This window comes from Microtus pennsylvanicus, chromosome 14, assembly GCF_037038515.1.
Source record: "Microtus pennsylvanicus isolate mMicPen1 chromosome 14, mMicPen1.hap1, whole genome shotgun sequence".
NCBI classification, from domain to species: Eukaryota; Metazoa; Chordata; class Mammalia; order Rodentia; family Cricetidae; genus Microtus; species Microtus pennsylvanicus.
Window position 1 is genome coordinate 29,095,563 of NC_134592.1, and position 16,270 is coordinate 29,111,832.

Genomic DNA, 16,270 nt, shown 5'->3' on the forward strand with positions numbered 1-16,270 from the left:
GAGCCCTCCCAATTCTATCTGTGTCTTTTGTCTCTTTCTTTCCTAATCCTGATTCCCCTATTCAGGCACTGTTTGACAGGTTGGCTGGCCCCGACAAGTGGCAGGATCTACCAGGTAAGTATGTGACCACAGAAGAGGTGTTTCCGCTGAGACACCACCTAAGAACATAGCCCAGGAGTGGAAAGGCTCCATTATAGATGTTTACCCCAATGACACAAATACAGTGTTGTGTATCTTTCTTTTCTTTTTATACGGGAAAACATAGCATTGGGGCTGACTTACAGTTCAGAGGTTTAGTCCATTATTGTCATGGTGGGAAACAGGGTGGCATGCAGGCAGATACGGTTGCTGAGGAGGTCTATATCTTGATCAACAGGCAGCAAAAGGAGACTGTGAAGCATATCTTGAGCATATGAGACCTCAAAGCCTGCCCCCACAGTGACACACATCCTCTACCAAGGCCACACATCTCTTAATAGTGCCACTCCTTATGGGCCAAGCATTCTAATCCAGGAGTCCTATTCAAACCAGCACATTCCACTCCGCGCCCCCCCCCCCCCGTAGGCTTGTAACCATAACATAGTATGGAAATGCTTTTAGTCCGACTTAAAATCCCCATGGTCTATACCAGTCTCAATCCTGCTTAAAAAAGTTCAAAGTCTCTTCTGAGGTTCATGCAATCACTTCATGGTAAAATCAAAATCAAAATGTAGATCACATACTTCCAAGCCACAGTGGCACAGGATACACATTACTGTCTTGAAAGGTAGGGAAAGGAGCATAGTGAGGAAATACTGGACCAAAACAAGACTTAAAAAAAAAAGTTGGACAGATTCAACGCAATGCCCATCAAAATCCCAGCAAACTTCTTCAAAGACCTCGAAAGAACGGTACTCAACTTCATATGGAAAAGCAAAAAAACCCAGGATAGCCAAAACAATCTTGTACAATAAAAGAACTTCTGGAGGCATCACAACCCCTGACTTCAAACTTTACTACAGAGCTACAGTACTGAAAACAGCCTGGTATTGGCATGAGAACAGACAGGAGGACCAATGGAACCAAATAGAAGACTCGGATATCAATCCACACATCTTCGAACACCTGATCTTTGATAAAGAAGCAAAAAATATCAAATGGAAAAAAGAAAGCATATTTAACAAGTGGTGCTGGCAGAACTGGATATCAACATGTAGAAATATGAAAATAGACCCGTATCTATCACCATGCACAAAACTCAAGTCCAAATGGATCAAAGACCTCAGCATAAAGCCAACCACACTGAACCTTATAGAAAAGAAAGTGGGAAGTACACTTGAATGCATTGGCACAGGAAATCACTTCCTAAATATAACTCCAGCAGCACAGACACTGAGAGAAATAATTAATAAATGGGACCTCCTGAAACTGAAAAGCTTCTGTAAAGCAAAGGACCTGGTCAATAAGACAAAACGACAGCCTACAGAATGGGAAAAGATCTTCACTAACCCCATATCAGACAGAGGTCTGATCTCCAAAATATACAAAGAACTCAAGAAAATGGACATCAAAAGATCACATAATCCAATAAAAAAAAATGGAGTACAGACCTAAACAGAGAACTCTCAATAGAAGAATCTAAAATGGCTGAAAGACACTTAAGGAAATGTTCAACATTCTTAGTCATCAGAGAAATGCAAATCAAAACAACTCTGAGATTCCATCTTATACCTGTAAGAATGGCCAAAATCAAAAACACTGATGACAACTTATGCTGGAGAGGTTGTGGGGAAAAGGGAACACTTCTGCACTGCTGGTGGGAATGCAAGCTGGTAAAACCCCTCTTGGATGTCAGTGTGGCGATTTCTCAGAAAATTAAGAAACAACCTTCCTCAAGACCCAGTAATACTACTTTTGGGTATATATCCAAAGGATGCTCAATCGTGCCACAAGGACATGTGCTCAACTATGTTCATAGCAGCTTTGTTTGCTATAGCCAGAGCCTGGAAACAACATAAATGACCCTCGATCAAAGAATGGATAAGGAAAATGTGGTACATTTACACAATGGAGTACTACACAGCAGAAAAAAATAACGACAGCTTGAATTTTGCAGGAAAATGGATGGAGCTAGAAAACATTATTTTGAGTGAGGTAACCCAGACACAGAAAGACAATTATCATATGTCCTCACTCATAGGTGGTTTTTAAACATAAAGGCAAAGAAAGCCAGCCTTCAAACCACAATCCCAGAAAACTTAGACAACACTGTGGACACTAAGAGAGACTTACATAAATCTAATCTACATGGGAAGTAATAAGTAGAAAAAGACAAGATCTCCTGAGTAAATTGGGAACATGGGGACCTTGGGGGAGGACTGAAAGGGGAAGGGGAGAGGCAGGGAGGGGAGCAGAGAAAAATGTAAAGCTCAATAAGTAGTAATAAAAAATGTAAAAAAATAAAAGAAAGAAAATTCAAGGTAAAAAAAATCAAAATAAAAAATATTCCCAAAATGTCATCTTTCATCATGTATATGTTTTCAATAAATTTTTCTAAAATATGTGAATTCTTTTAGGTGAGGTTTATGTTACCAGTGTGACAATACCAGCCAGTAGCTTTAAAAAAGGAGGTTTATTTAGTCTTTTTTTTAATGGATATAATTTTTAAACTTTTTATTTAGACTTACTCAGTTTTGTTTATGTGTGAATGTTTTGCCTGCATGTATGTATGTGTGCCACATGCGTGTTTGGTGCTTGTGGAGGTCAGAAGAAGGCATCGGATTCCCCAGAAGTAGAGTTAGAGGTAGTTGTTAATTATCACGTGGGTGCTGGGAATCCAGCTGGGAGCCTCTGCAAGAGCAACAAGTACTCTTAACTGCTGAGCCGTCTCGCCAGCTCTGGGCTTCATTCTGTTTTTATCCATGTGTATGTGTGTGAGTGTGTGTGAGTGTATGCCGTGTGTGTGTGTGTGTGTGTGTGTGTGTGTGTGTGTGGCTGCCCAAGGTGCTGGGAACAGAACTCTGGTCCTCTGCGAGAGCAGCAAGCAGCCTGAACTGCTGAGCCGTCTCTCCAGACCTCTCGTGCAAGCTGCTTCTCTACAGCATCTCACTCTCAGTGGCAAGTTTTGCCTCTCACACCCAGATGTTGGCTGTGCTCTATTATTCCGAGCATGATTTCCACCACTTTTGTAATGGGAACACTCGGGACACACACCTATGATCCAAACACTTGGGAGGCAGAAGCAGAAGGACCTCAAGTTCAAGGCCAGTCTGGGATTCACTAACAGTGAGATTCTGTTTAAAACAAATAAACCAACCAACCAACAAACCCAGTCAATCAACTGAAGAATAAAAACACAGCAGCAGCAGCATCATCATCAAAAAAACAAATCAAAAGAGGAACCAACAAAACAAACCCCACAAAGGAAACAGTCATGGCTAAGTTAATAAGAAAGGGAACGGGGATGGAGAGATGGCTAAGAGGACTGGATGCTCTTGCAGAGGGCTTGGATTCAATTCCCAGTGCCCATATGGTGGTTCGCAACTGTCTGTAACTCCAGTTCCGGGCAGTCCAGTGCTAATGCCCCATCTGGCCTCCACAGGCATCGGACACACTCACAGTACGTGTATATTCAGGCAAAACACCCATATGCATACAGGGAGAGCTGGAAGTGGTTTCCTCCCCAACCCTTCCCTCCATGGGGACATACCTAGCATCTGTCCCAGATGCTCCCCTGCTACATCAGAGAATTGGTTGTGGCTGAGGTTCAGTGACCTAATTCTGTAATTGGACTAAAGGGACAAATTGTAGAGAGGTTAGTTGTCTTCCACTTAGTTATCGCGAGACAGGATATTATTGCATAGCTAGTACAGGCTGGCCTTGAACTCTCCATCCTTCTCCCTCAGCCTTCTGAGTTCTGGGATTTCTTTGATGGCATCTCTTTCAGTCAACCTTAAGGCAGAAGGATGGGGGCTCCTAGGTACCTGAAACTGGGTAGGCTAGTGTTATTAAGCAAATGATTTCCTATACAATTAAAAAAAAAACCCTTAACTATCAGGCTGGAGAGATGGCTCAGTGGTTAAGAGCACTGGCTGTTCTTCCAGAGGTCCTGAGTTCAATTCCCAGCAACCACATGATAGCTCACTATGATTCGCAATGAGATATAGTGCCCTCTTCTGGCCCTCAAGCATACACGCAGGCAGAACACTATGCATAAGAAAATTAAAAAAAAAAAGAGCTCCATTAAAAAAAATAAATAAAATACACAAAATAAAAATAAAGCCCTTTGGGCTAAGAATGGAGATTTAATAAAAACCTTAACTACCAATGGTTTCTTGGAGAATTATTCCTACCCAGAAAGCCCTATGATTTGCTGAAGCTTTTGCAGGGAACAAACATACATTAGTTTCCCAAACCAAGCAAGTGGCTTTGTCCAGTGTCCCCCCAGGTCACCCAGAATTCCCAAGGGACATCCTCACATGCTCCTTACCGACAGGGCTTGGCATAAAAGCGCAGCAGATTCCTCCTTGAAGTTGTTTCCTGCGGCCAGCGAGGGTGCGCTGTTAGCAATGCACACCAGACCATCTGCGCTCCCTTGCCCTCCCACGCCTGCCAGGCTCACACACACACACACACACACACACACACACACACACACGCCCCATGAAGCTCTTAAAGCAAACAGGCAGACACAAGGAATGGGGGAGACTGCTGACCATTTCCTTCCTCCTCTCTGACATCAGATATGAACATCCTTAGTGTATTAGGGATGCCTAGCATTAGTACTGGAGAGATGGCTCAGTGGTTAAGAGCATTAACTGTTCTCCCAGAGGGCCCTGGTTCATTTCGCCACATGGCAGCTCACAGCCATCTGTAATTCTAGTTCCAGGGGAAGAGGCAAGCACAGGAAGTCAGTCACCACCTTCCACTGAGCCCCACTTCCTTTTTTTTTTTTTTGAGATTTATTTTTCCACACGGCTTGTGCATGTCTGAGAATCCTACTGTCTGAAACTGCGAGTGTCCGCTTTTTAAGTTTGTTCCTTGTTAGTTTTGCAGTTTTAGATCACGTGGATTGGGGCTTATCTATGGGAATCTCAAACTAACGGGTAAAGAGTGTCCTCCAAAGAGGTCCTACTTTTCAGCATAGGACCGCTCTTCATATTCACTTCTTGGCATAGAAGTTCCAGAGTCCCTCAGATAGCATAAATCTGCAAACCCAAGGGAGGGCATGTCTGGACACTAGAACTTTCAAGTGGCCCTGTTCCCCTAATAACAGATAGAGCATCACTCATTTCAAAGTGGACCTGCAATAATCAAATGGTTAATGAACATTAAGACAACTGGAGAAACGGGACAGAGCAATGGCGATAGAGCATTGCTGTCGTGATAGGCGTCAGAGAGGTCTCTTGAAAAGATGACATGAGCCTGAAGGCGTGCATGGCACCAGAGAGTCAGGCAAATGAGCCAGGCAGACCCCAGGAGGTGGAGTTGTCCAAGACAAGGAAGGGCGCTGCAAAGAGAGCCTGTTCAGGAAAGCAGGGGCTTGGTGTGGCCTTCGAGGGGCAAGGCTGCCTGGTCCAGCGAGGGGATGATGCAGCGTCATGTATTCTGCATCAAACCAAAACTAAAACAGGGACCCAAGGTCCTCTGTTCTTCTCTCCTTCTGTTGCCAGTGTCCTTTCCTCCCCTGCTATGGGCTCACCTGAAAGTTTCAGTTTCCAGAGTGAAGAATTGTTTTCCTGGAGGAAGTCTGAGATGATCCTGGCTCCCTCCAAACCAAGGTCATTGTCAGACATGTTCTGAGGGGTAAGAGCACACACACGCGGGAGAGGATCGCACAAGAAGGCTCTCGGAAACAAGGTGGGGGGCGGGACTGGTCAGGGGTGACTGAGAGAATAAGCTGGGGTAAAATGTTTAGGATCAGGGTAATGTGAAGGACGGAGAGGTGGAAGGCAAGGAAGCTTGATCCTAGTCTGACTTCTCTAGCGTCTCTCCCAGGGTCTCGCTCATTGTCTTCAACAACACCCCACCACCTCAATTTAGCCTTGGTACTTCACATAAACATACAGATTGTTTGCTTTAACACTTAAGGAGCCCACAGACTGCCTAGAGATAGCCCAAAGCTGACCTAGGCCTGAGGTGGGAGATTCTGACCGGGCTTGAGTGGTTCTGAGTCCCTGGGTATGCCAGGAGGAGTTGGAGGAGGAGGGCATCCTACCAGCTCCTGGAGGTAGTAATTCTCTTGAAGCATCTCCATCAGACTCAGGACGCCTTCCTCCATGATGGCGTTGTCTTCCAGTTCCAGTTTGAGGATCGTTGTGTTGGACTTTGGCAGCCACAGTGGGAGAGGAACGAAGACATAGAAGTGGTTAGTGACTAGGTTAGTGACTAGTCCAGAGCTTCATTTCTCTCTAGAACATCCCAGGCGTGTGAGAGGGTGCTGTGTTGGAGATGTTTAAGACTTAGTGAGACCATGGTGTCTATAAGAGAAGGCTCTGTCGGTAATGTGCTTGCTTGGCAGGCAAGCATGAGGAGGACCTGAGTTCAGATCCTTAGCACCAATATATGTAATGGTGCATGCCTGTAATCCCAGCCCTGGGGAGGTGGAGACTAGAGGACCTTGAGGCTTGCAGGTCAGCCAGTCAAGCTGAATCAGTGAGTTCCATGTTCAGTGAGAGATCCTGAATATGTTGGAGAGCAATAGAAGTCACCTAACATCAACCTCTCTCTCTCTCTCTCTCTCTCTCTCTCTCTCTCTCTCTCTCACACACACACACACACACACACACACACACACGTTAGTGAGAATTTTAAGAAGTGGGGCCAGGGGATAGAGAGCTGGCTTGGTGGCTGGCACGCATACTTCTTTTGCAGAGGACCTGAGTTTGATTCTCAGTACCTACTCTGGGCGGCTCGCAGCTGACTGCAGTTGCAGCTTCAAGGGCATCGGGCTTCTCTGCTGGCATGTGCGCTCACACACTCCCCACCCCTCCATAACCATATAATTAACAGGAAAAATAAATTTCAGAAAAAGAAAGTGGGGCTCAGCGGAAGGTAGTGACTGACTTCCTGTGCTTGCCTCTTCTAGCCTTCCTGTTGTTTTTTGTTTGTTTTTGTTTTTTGGAGACAGGGTTTCTCTGTGTCTCTGTGTAGCTTTAGAACCTGTCCTGGAATTAGCTTTTGTAGACCAGACTAACCTCAAACTCACAGAGATCCGCCTGCCTCTACCTCCCAAGTGCTGGGATTTAAGGTGTGCGCCACCACTGCCTGGCCCTGGCCTTCCTGTCTTATCATTTCATCTCTTCCTCTCCTGCTCATTCCCTCTGTTGTTATGCCAGGAGGTCATTACCAAGGCAGAGCTGATACCAGCCCTTAAGCCCAGTTAGCGAAACAAACCTCTTTTATGAAGTTGCTAAGCCTCAGATATTATAGCAACAGATAAGGATTGATGGAAAGGGCCTGGAGACGGAGACTAGGAACCTGAAGGATGGAGGTTCCTAGTGGAACCTAGTGGAGGATGACAGAACAGAGGATTAGCCACCCCTTTAGACCTCACTAGAGCAATGCTCTTTGCAGATCCCAGCAACTTTTGACGGTGGTGCTGTTCCCCCAATGAACAAGTTTGGGATATTGCAAGACTTTGAAAATTGCCCTGAGTTTTGATAGACATCAAAGTCAGAGTTTCCTTCCTTGTCCATCATCTTCTCAGGCTGCATCACTGAACCAGTGTCCTCTACCCTCTTGACTCCTGTCACATAGGTCTTACTGGCTGTCCCTGCTGCTGTGGGGCAGCCACATACGGCCAAGGTTGGCTTTGGAATGAAAACCCAGGTCTACATTTTATAATTGTAGTAACTCTTGGGCCTGGACCTAGCCCATTCAGACTGATGTCTTGCTTCCCAACCAGTGTCTTGCTTCCCAACTAGGAAAGGCCACAGTCTTCAAAGCACAACCTCTTCCATGAACTAACAGGAAAAACAATGACCAATGACTGAGAAAGGACCAGGGTAAGTTGCTCTTTAGACACCAAAGAGGGTGTCCTCTGAATGTCAAACCAGTCACCCTGATAATCCTCTTCCATCAGGTTTGATATGTTCCTTTGTCCAGCATGCTCACCACCAGAGTTATAGCAATGGCCTTGGTACCCTTGGGGCCCAGCCCATGATGGTTGAGGTTCATGCAGGACTCCTCCATGTTCCGGATGAAGTAGGAGGCAGGCACTACGCCCACCAGTCTGCAAGCCTCCAGGTACAGTTCCTTCTGTCCGATGGTGAAGAATTTCTCTGTGTCTGTAGAGAAAGGCAGAATGAAATAAGCTTTCTCTTCCAGGCTGCCTTAGCTCCCCGACCTCCCCAGGGGAGGTGCTCTTCTGCCCGGACTTTCCTGGGATCTGCCTTTGTGGGTATGTGCTCTAGAACCCAACTCCTCCAGCTGTGGGCGCTGCTGGGCATACAGGAGAGTGTAACCAGATGTGGGGAGGGGGGCACATTCGAAAGAAAATAGCCACAGTAAAAGGTTTCTCAAGGTGTGGTGACCACAGGTTAGCTTACAATCACACACGTGATGAATCCAACATGTTTCTGGCTGTGCTTGCTCGTGTGGCATCTTGGATCTTTCGCACAGGCTCCATTCTGAACACAACATGTGCTCTCAGCACTGACCCGCTCTGACACGGCAGAACACCACAGCTGCCAAAGCACCTGGGCTGCAACTCCTGGTTCTTGCATATTAGGAACTGCAGTGATTTTTACTGAACATTCAAAGACTCCCCCTCTTGTAAAACTGTGTTTTATCCAGGTAGTGGTGATGCATGCCTTTAATCCCAGCACTGGGGTGACAGAGGCAGGCAGGTCTCTGAGTTCTGGAGCTATAGAGTGAGTTCCAGAACAGCCAGGGAATGAAGAAACCCTGTCTTGAAAGACCAAAAATCGAAACCAAACCAAACCAAAACCAAAAAAAAAAAAAAAAAAAAAAAGCAAACAACTCACGTGGTTTAACTATGAAAACCAGAGACTTTTAATATTTCTCAACCTCAGCATGTATATATCAAATCAGTACATTTTTGGATTGGATTGGATTATAATACAATTGTGTTGTAGTCCAATACAAAAATATTTGAATTGTTTAATTTAATTTTGAGACAGGGTCTTTTTATGCACTGCTCCGTCTGTCCTGAAATTCACTATATAGAGCAGACTGGCTTTGAACGCCCAGAGATCCACCTGACTCGGCCTCATAGGTACTGTGGTTAAAGGGTGTGATGACACACCTGGATGCAATGTTTGATTTTAAAATTCCTGTTTGAGTTGTTGACTTGGTGTGGGATATTCAATCACACTGTGAACCCTGAGTCTGAGTTTGTATCAATTAAATAAAATCAACCTTGGGTCAGGAGGCCATGCTAACAACTAGTTGGCAGAAAGTAGTCATAGAGAATCAGAAGGTGTCTGGAAGGATGATAGAGAGACACACAGGAAGTAGTAGGGAGGGACTTAGTGTAGCAAGTTTTTTTTTTCTTTCTGGGGGGGTGGGAGAGAGCAGAAGGACACTCTCTCTCGGAGATGCCAGCAAAGAGAGGTAGCTAGTTGCTCTTCAAGCTCTCTGAGCTAGCCGGTCGTCACTGCAGCCTCTGACTCCCGAGTCTTATTGATAAATAGAACGATAGAGATTTAATTAAAAGCTGTATTAGGTGGCAGTGACAGAGCCAGTGCCTGTGGAAAAGGAATTCCCACCAGGACTCGGCTTGAGTGGCTGCCAGAGAAGTAGGCTGGTAACTGCAGAGCCACGATTACCAGCTGAAACAGCAGCAGATTAAAGCACAGCCTCTGTGATGGACGGAAAAACAACATTGCTCAAGTTTCACAAAAGAGTTATTGAGTCAGTTTTGGTTTGGGATTAGAAAACAACTTCCATCGACGACTGAAATGCTTATTTACATACGTGTGTGTGTGTGTGTGTGTGTGTGTGTGTGTGTGTGTGCGCACACCATTGCCAGAAGTCAACCTCAAGGGACATTTTTCAGGCATCTTCACCTTGCTTTTGAGATGGTTTCTCCTGTCCTAGGACTTTCTGAGTAGGCTAAGCTGCCTGGCCAGTGGGCGAGGGATCTGTCTGTCTCTGCTGCCCCAGTGCTAGCAGCAGAGGAGCAGGGCCGCAGGTCAGCTGTTGTGTGTGGGTTCCGAAGACTGAACCCAGGTCTTCAGGATGCAGCAAGCACCCTACCAACTGCCTCTCCAGCTCTCCAGCTACCATTTTGTCATACATTTTTATGTGAGCAGCATCCTCAGCCTTGATGGTTATAAATTAAAATGTTGGTCTCCTTTCAAGACTATTGGGGATGTTGTAGGTCCTACAATATCAACCATCCAACCAAGATTTAGGTCTTTTTGTTGTTTTAAGACAGGGTCTGGATGGCCTGGAATTCACCACATAGACTAGGCTGGTCTTGAACTCACGGAAATCCTCTTGCCTGTGCCTCCTGGGTGCTGAGATTAAAGGCAAGATTGGATTCTTTATATAAAAACAAACAAGCACATCTATCTGACAACTGTTTGAGTTTGCTTTTTATCTTTAACGAATGTGAAATTATATATACCCCCAAAAGGAGCTGTTCTAAAATAAATTTATTATCAGTAAATGTTAGATCCGTATGCCTATTTTATATACGTGCATTCCCAGGGTGGCATAAGAACTGTTCTGACACAAAGGCATCATGAGTGGAAAGTTCGAGAAGTCCTGCACTAGATGTAAACTCCAAGCCCAGAGCCAGGAATTTGGGAAGAGAGGGGACACTAACTTCAGATAGTCCAGGTGGACATATCCCTTTGTTTAAGAGGAAAGGCTGGTGGTTGTATGTCCCAGGCCTTGCTAGGAAACAGGAACAGTGTATGCCTTTGTCATTTTCTCAGGCTGGCCACATTCAAAGACTGGTCATTGGTGGTATTTAAAGTCCCAGTGTCTGCCTTCAGACACTGCAGGGCCAAGTCGTAGCCCAGAGTTGACTTTTGATGGTTGAAGGCATCTTGAATCCAATCTTAGTTTCACCAGCACTGTTTTTTTTTATTACTGCTGTTATTTAATTTTTTGCATATAGATGTGTAGCCTGCATGTGTGTCTGTCTACCATGTGTGTGCTGTTGTCCAGAAGAGCGTGTTAGATCCCCTTGTATCAGAGTTAGAGATGGTTGTGAGCCACCATGCGGGTGCTAGGAACTGAACCCAGGACCTCCGGAAGAGCAGCCAGTTCTCTTCACCACTGAGCCATCTCTCCAGCCCAGTTAGTCTTCTTAAAACATAAGCTGTGGCTGGTGGTGCTGATTGACAGTTGAGTGAAGCCACCAGGTCACAGCTATGTGAGTCCTCGGCTTGATTCCCCAGCACCACAAAAAAACTGGGAGCAGTGAATCAAGCTTTGCCAGAGATTTGGAGAAGCGCATGCTTAAACAAAAAGCCAGTCTTTTTGTTTTTTTTTTTTAAAGACACACTTGTATCCCATCAGATTATTTAAGAAATGAGGATTTCCCAGGTGTCTCATGCAGGGAGCGGGAAAAGGTTAAAGTCTGGTGCTAGCTGGGGTAGGAGCTTGTCTCCTGGAAAGAGAGTTCACACAGATCTGACAGGCAGTGAGATCACCCTGAAGGGCAGAGGAGCAGAGACATTGATGGTGACCTGGGACCACACTGGCCTTGGACTGCCCAGCTATGCACACCTCTTGCCCTCTATTTAAATCCAAACCTTATGCCAGGATCCTGAAGATGGACTTGACAGGGGTAGGCCGCTGGGTTTCTTTATCTCTTCCTCTTCATAATGAGGTTTCTTGGAGTAAGTCTCCTTTTTTTTTTTTTTTTTTTGCTTTTCACTTAGTTGTGTCTTTAATTGACCTATTGAGGGTGGGTGGCTGGACCCAGTTAAGGCTGTCCGGGTTGGGGCAATCAACACAGGGCCCTGACACAAACAACCCTGGTAACAGCCTCGAGACAACAAATTAGCCCCAATCAGCCAAAACCAAGCAAGCTTGTACCTTCGTGGGCTTTCCTATCCTGGTGGACTTTCCCAGTGTAGCTCTTTGCCACGTCCTTCAGCCAAGTAAAATGAGGTGCTGGAGGCAGAATTAACAACTGGGCGGTGGTGGTGCACGCCTTTAATCCCAGCACTTGGGAGGCAGAGGCAGAAGGATCTCTGTGAGTGCAAGGCCAGCCTGGTCTACAGAGTGAGTTCCAGGACAGCCAAGGCTACACGGAGAAACTCTGTCTCAAAAAAAAAAAGCAGAATTAACAATAGCTTAAAGAACCACAGGATGACTGGGAGCAGTGGGGAGGGGTCTGAGTAGAAGAGGGAATTTGATTCTGAGTGGTAGGATGGTCTTATAAGCTGACCCTAGGGGTAAAGGTCACTTTGCCCTCCCCTATTGATGGGAGAATCACTGAGTGCCACCCATGTTCAAGAACACACAAGCGGGTGGGGATAATGACGCATAGATGTAATCTCAGCACTTGCGGTTGGGGGTCAAGAGGTCAAAGTCATCCTTGGCAATGTAGTGAATTCAAGGTCTGTCTGGACTCCATGAAACCTTGCCTCAAAAAAACAAAAGCCACTAGAGAGGAAGGGTGTCTCAGGCTGGACCAAGCTAGGAAGCTGAAGGCTGCTCCCGTCCAGTGGGACCAGCATCATTCTCCCCTTGCTTCACAGATGCTCACAGATAATCTTTCTTGGTACCCCTCTCCTTGGGGATAATGGGAAGAAAGGGATGCTGGCGCGGCTGTTTGCGAGAACAGAGTCTCTGTTTCGGCTCCATCAGCTGGGGTAACCAGGCATGCTTGATCTGTTGTGACAAAGCTTGGGACTCTGAAGCAGGAGAAACTGAGAGCTCTCAGGTGACTGGAAAGTCACGTGGTTAGGGTAGCAGAGACGCTCTAGGGCACTGCATGGAACACTGACTAACAGACAGGTCAAACGTGGCATCAGCTTGTGGAACCCTGGCCAGCTCTTAGTGGCTTTGGGTGACTCTCACAATCTTGAAGCCACGGTTTCCTTTTTAGAAAAGATGTATAAAATAAAGTCCACCTTCTTGGACTATGAAAAAATTACGTAAGAGTCACATGAGGTGGGGTGAGGTAGAGTAAGGTGGGGCTAGAGAGGTAGCTCAGAGGTTAAAAGCACATATTGCTCTTCCAGAAGACCTGAATTCAGTTGCCAGAACCCTTGTCAAAAGACCTGCAACAGCCAGGCGGTGGTGGCGCACGCCTTTAATCCCAGCAATCCCAGCACTCGGGAGGCAGAGGCAGGCGGATCTCTGTGAGTTCGAGGCCAGCCTGGTCTACAAGAGCTAGTGCCAGGACAGGCTCCAAAGCTACAGAGAAACCCTGTCTCGAAAAAAACCAAAAAAAAAAAAAAAAAAAAAAAAAAGACCTGCAACTGTCGGTAACTTCAACTCCAGGGGGATATCTGATGCCTCCGGCCTCTGTGAAAGCAATTGCACTTGTACACACACACACAGCCACATGGGAGAGATTTAAAGACCAGAAACTTCTGCGTGTTGCTTTAGATTGTAACAACAACCTTCTCAGAAGGTCCTGTGTGGTCCCCAGCCAACCAGGAGGAGCAGGTAGTCTAGAATGGAGGAGCATAGCCTTCCAGTAGGACAGAGAGGAACATTCTGGTGGAACCAGATCTCTCCAGTTTCTGGTTGGCCACCCACCTTTCATCCATCAGATGTTACCTCACCTTCAATTTCCAAGTCGGTTTCTGAGTCCTCCTTGGTGGGTTTCTCCTTCTCAACACTGGGAGGGGCTTCGGCTTCGCAGTAGAGGATGTCATCGCTGTTCTGCAGTGATGGCGTGGTTTCTGTCTCATCTGGAGGAAAATCCCATCCCATTCCAGGAATTAAACCTGCAGCCCACTGGGTGACACCTACCACCGACTCCCCTTAGTCTCTGCCTCCCTCCTCTGCCTTCCAGGTCCTGCCTACAGCCTTTATCCCATAGCTCACATAGCAGCCCTAAAGAGGAAACCCCCTTCTATAAGGGAGCCGGACGGTGGTGGCGCATGCCTTTAATCTCAGCATTCGGGAGGAGGAGACAGGAGGATCTCTGGGAGTTCAAGGCCAGCCTGGTCTACAGAATGAGTTCCAGGAAGGTTCCAAAGCTACAGAGAAACCCTGACTCAAAAAATAAAAACACAACAAAGCAAAACAAAGACGTCCATATGGCTGAATTGATGGAGTCCCGTGTCCCCTGTCAACGGGCAGTCCCCTTCGCCGGTCTGCCTGCTTTTGGTGGAATCCCTGCTCACACTCCTCCCTCATGATTTCCATGGAAGGATTTTGGGGTCTGCTGTTCAGTCAGTTACTCGTTATGGTAAAAGGATGTGTCCCAAAGCCTGGGCTACTTCATGGTCACACAGTGTGCCGCTGGGAGGTAGGTGAAGGGCAGGACAGGTGGGGACTGGGATCGGAGGCAAAGGAAAAAGGCGGGGGTCGGCTTCAGGGAGCAGAGGAGCCAGTCAGATTTCCAGGAAGCCGGTCTCGCTTCCCGTCCCTCACGTCCAGCACTGTTTCTGGGCCTATGAAGGAGAGGCTTGACGATGTCTCCGGAGTGGAAGTTCATTGCTACGAGCTAAGCACATTGTCTTCACTGGACGAGGCTCTGCTGAGAGCAGCCGTGCCTCCTTCGCACTGGTCCCTGCACTTGCAGGAAGTGGCTTGTTCACTGGGCTGCTGAGTGCTGGACTCCTGAAAGCCACACCCAGGACTCAGAGATGAATCCTCTGGCCTCCGCAGGCCTCAGGGGTTCAAGAAATCACACGTGTGCTTCCTGAAGAACTGGCAGACAGGGTCAGCCTGCTCTCTCTCTCCCTTACCTCTTGGTTTTATTTATTTTTAGTCTTTGAGAATTCCATACATGGCTACCCATCCATCTACTCTGAGTGGGTTGAGCATTGCGTGCCCCCCCCCCCCTTCACAATTCAGATTCTAGGATGGCGGACTTCTTAATGATCCCAAGTAGGTGTGTGTCTTTGTTTTTTTTCCCTCCAACAGAGCCAAGTCCCAATATTTATCCTCAAGCCTCTGTGCCAAGTTTCCACGCGACGTGTAATTTGAGTAGCAGTGACCCGGTGGTTAGAGAATAATCAGCAGCCGAGCTGCCCAGATTGCTGCCCTGTGCTCTGAGAGAAGGGGCACGTTTCTGAGTCTTGGCTTCTTTATAATTCAGACAATGAAAGAAAGGAAGGGAAGAAGGAAGGGAAGAAAAGGAAAAAAAAGGAAGGGAGAAAGAAACGTGTGCTGGGAGGAGTGCATAAATGTGCGCTTGCAGTTGCTTGTGGGGGCCAGAAGAGGGCGCTGAGTACCCTGGAGTTGACTTACAGGTTATTGAGTTCCTGGGAATGGAACTAAAGTTCTCTAGAAAGGCAAAAAGCTCCAAGTACTAATCCATCTCTCCAGCCTCTCTAACAAGTTTTAGAACTCCACACAACCAGGGGGGTGCAAGCAAATTAACAACCATTGTCAATTCATGTGGTGTGAACATTCCCAATATGTCTGGCTTCTAACTATCAGTGTGATGTCAACCAGTCCACAAAACAAAAACTGACATTGGCCAGAGCTCTTAAGAGCTAAGTCTAGCACCGCAACTCACTGTATTCGAGTGGTTTCTAAACCCTGCTGCTAACGTAACACACCATCTCCATTGCAGAGACTCAGGGAGAAGGAGGGCTTTGGGGGAGTCTATCTGATCACTGGTAGAGGTGGGGAGAGAGATGGGGGGAGGGCTTTTCACCTTTGGTCTCAGACTCAAGAGGCTCATCATCAAAATAGTCCATGCTGCCAGGACTCTTTTGGGGGGCTGGTGACAGCTTCTTGTCCCCTGGTGGCTGCTTCCCTAAGTTCCACACCTGTCCATTCAGCTCGGTCTCAAACTCTGTGCACTGCCCTCTCCAGGGCGAATCCCAAGGGAACCTGTAGCTAGTTTTTCATCCCAGCAAGCTTGGAGGAGAGCCGGCTTTGGTGGGAATCCGGCCTGCATGGATTTGCCTCCGACTCTGTCTGGGGGAGGTAGCTAGGCCTGGGGCTCATTGGGGACAAGGGTAGAGCTCTATTCCCCCAGCTCCCAGGCAAAAAGGATGGCCACCTACTTAGGACTTTGTGATGTAAGAGCTACTTTCCTTTTAACTTCAACATTCCATGATCTCATGTGGTCATTGTGATCCCTGAGGGTGGACCCGGCAACAGCAGGCCTCACGCCCCTTGGGTGGCTCTGGTGGTCATCTTTTCTCATATGTTCGCTGGGTCCAAGCCC

The 16,270-nt window shown here is 46.9% G+C and overlaps 1 protein-coding gene across 1 annotated transcript in view; it reads right to left on the minus strand.

Annotated features, from left to right (window-relative positions):
* The window catches only part of Lrrc74a (leucine rich repeat containing 74A), a 29,764-nt gene extending 13,970 nt beyond the window's left edge, over nucleotides 1–15,794 (minus strand). Inside the window, exons 1-7 of the mRNA XM_075947542.1 lie at nucleotides 15,752–15,794; nucleotides 13,701–13,829; nucleotides 8,095–8,267; nucleotides 6,197–6,304; nucleotides 5,681–5,777; nucleotides 4,469–4,518; nucleotides 3,689–3,770 (exon numbers count right to left, since the gene is read on the minus strand). Of these exons, the coding sequence (XP_075803657.1) occupies nucleotides 3,689–3,770; nucleotides 4,469–4,518; nucleotides 5,681–5,777; nucleotides 6,197–6,304; nucleotides 8,095–8,267; nucleotides 13,701–13,829; nucleotides 15,752–15,794 (682 nt within the window). The remainder of the gene's footprint in view (nucleotides 1–3,688; nucleotides 3,771–4,468; nucleotides 4,519–5,680; nucleotides 5,778–6,196; nucleotides 6,305–8,094; nucleotides 8,268–13,700; nucleotides 13,830–15,751) is intronic.
* Between the last annotated feature and the right edge of the window lie 476 nt (nucleotides 15,795–16,270).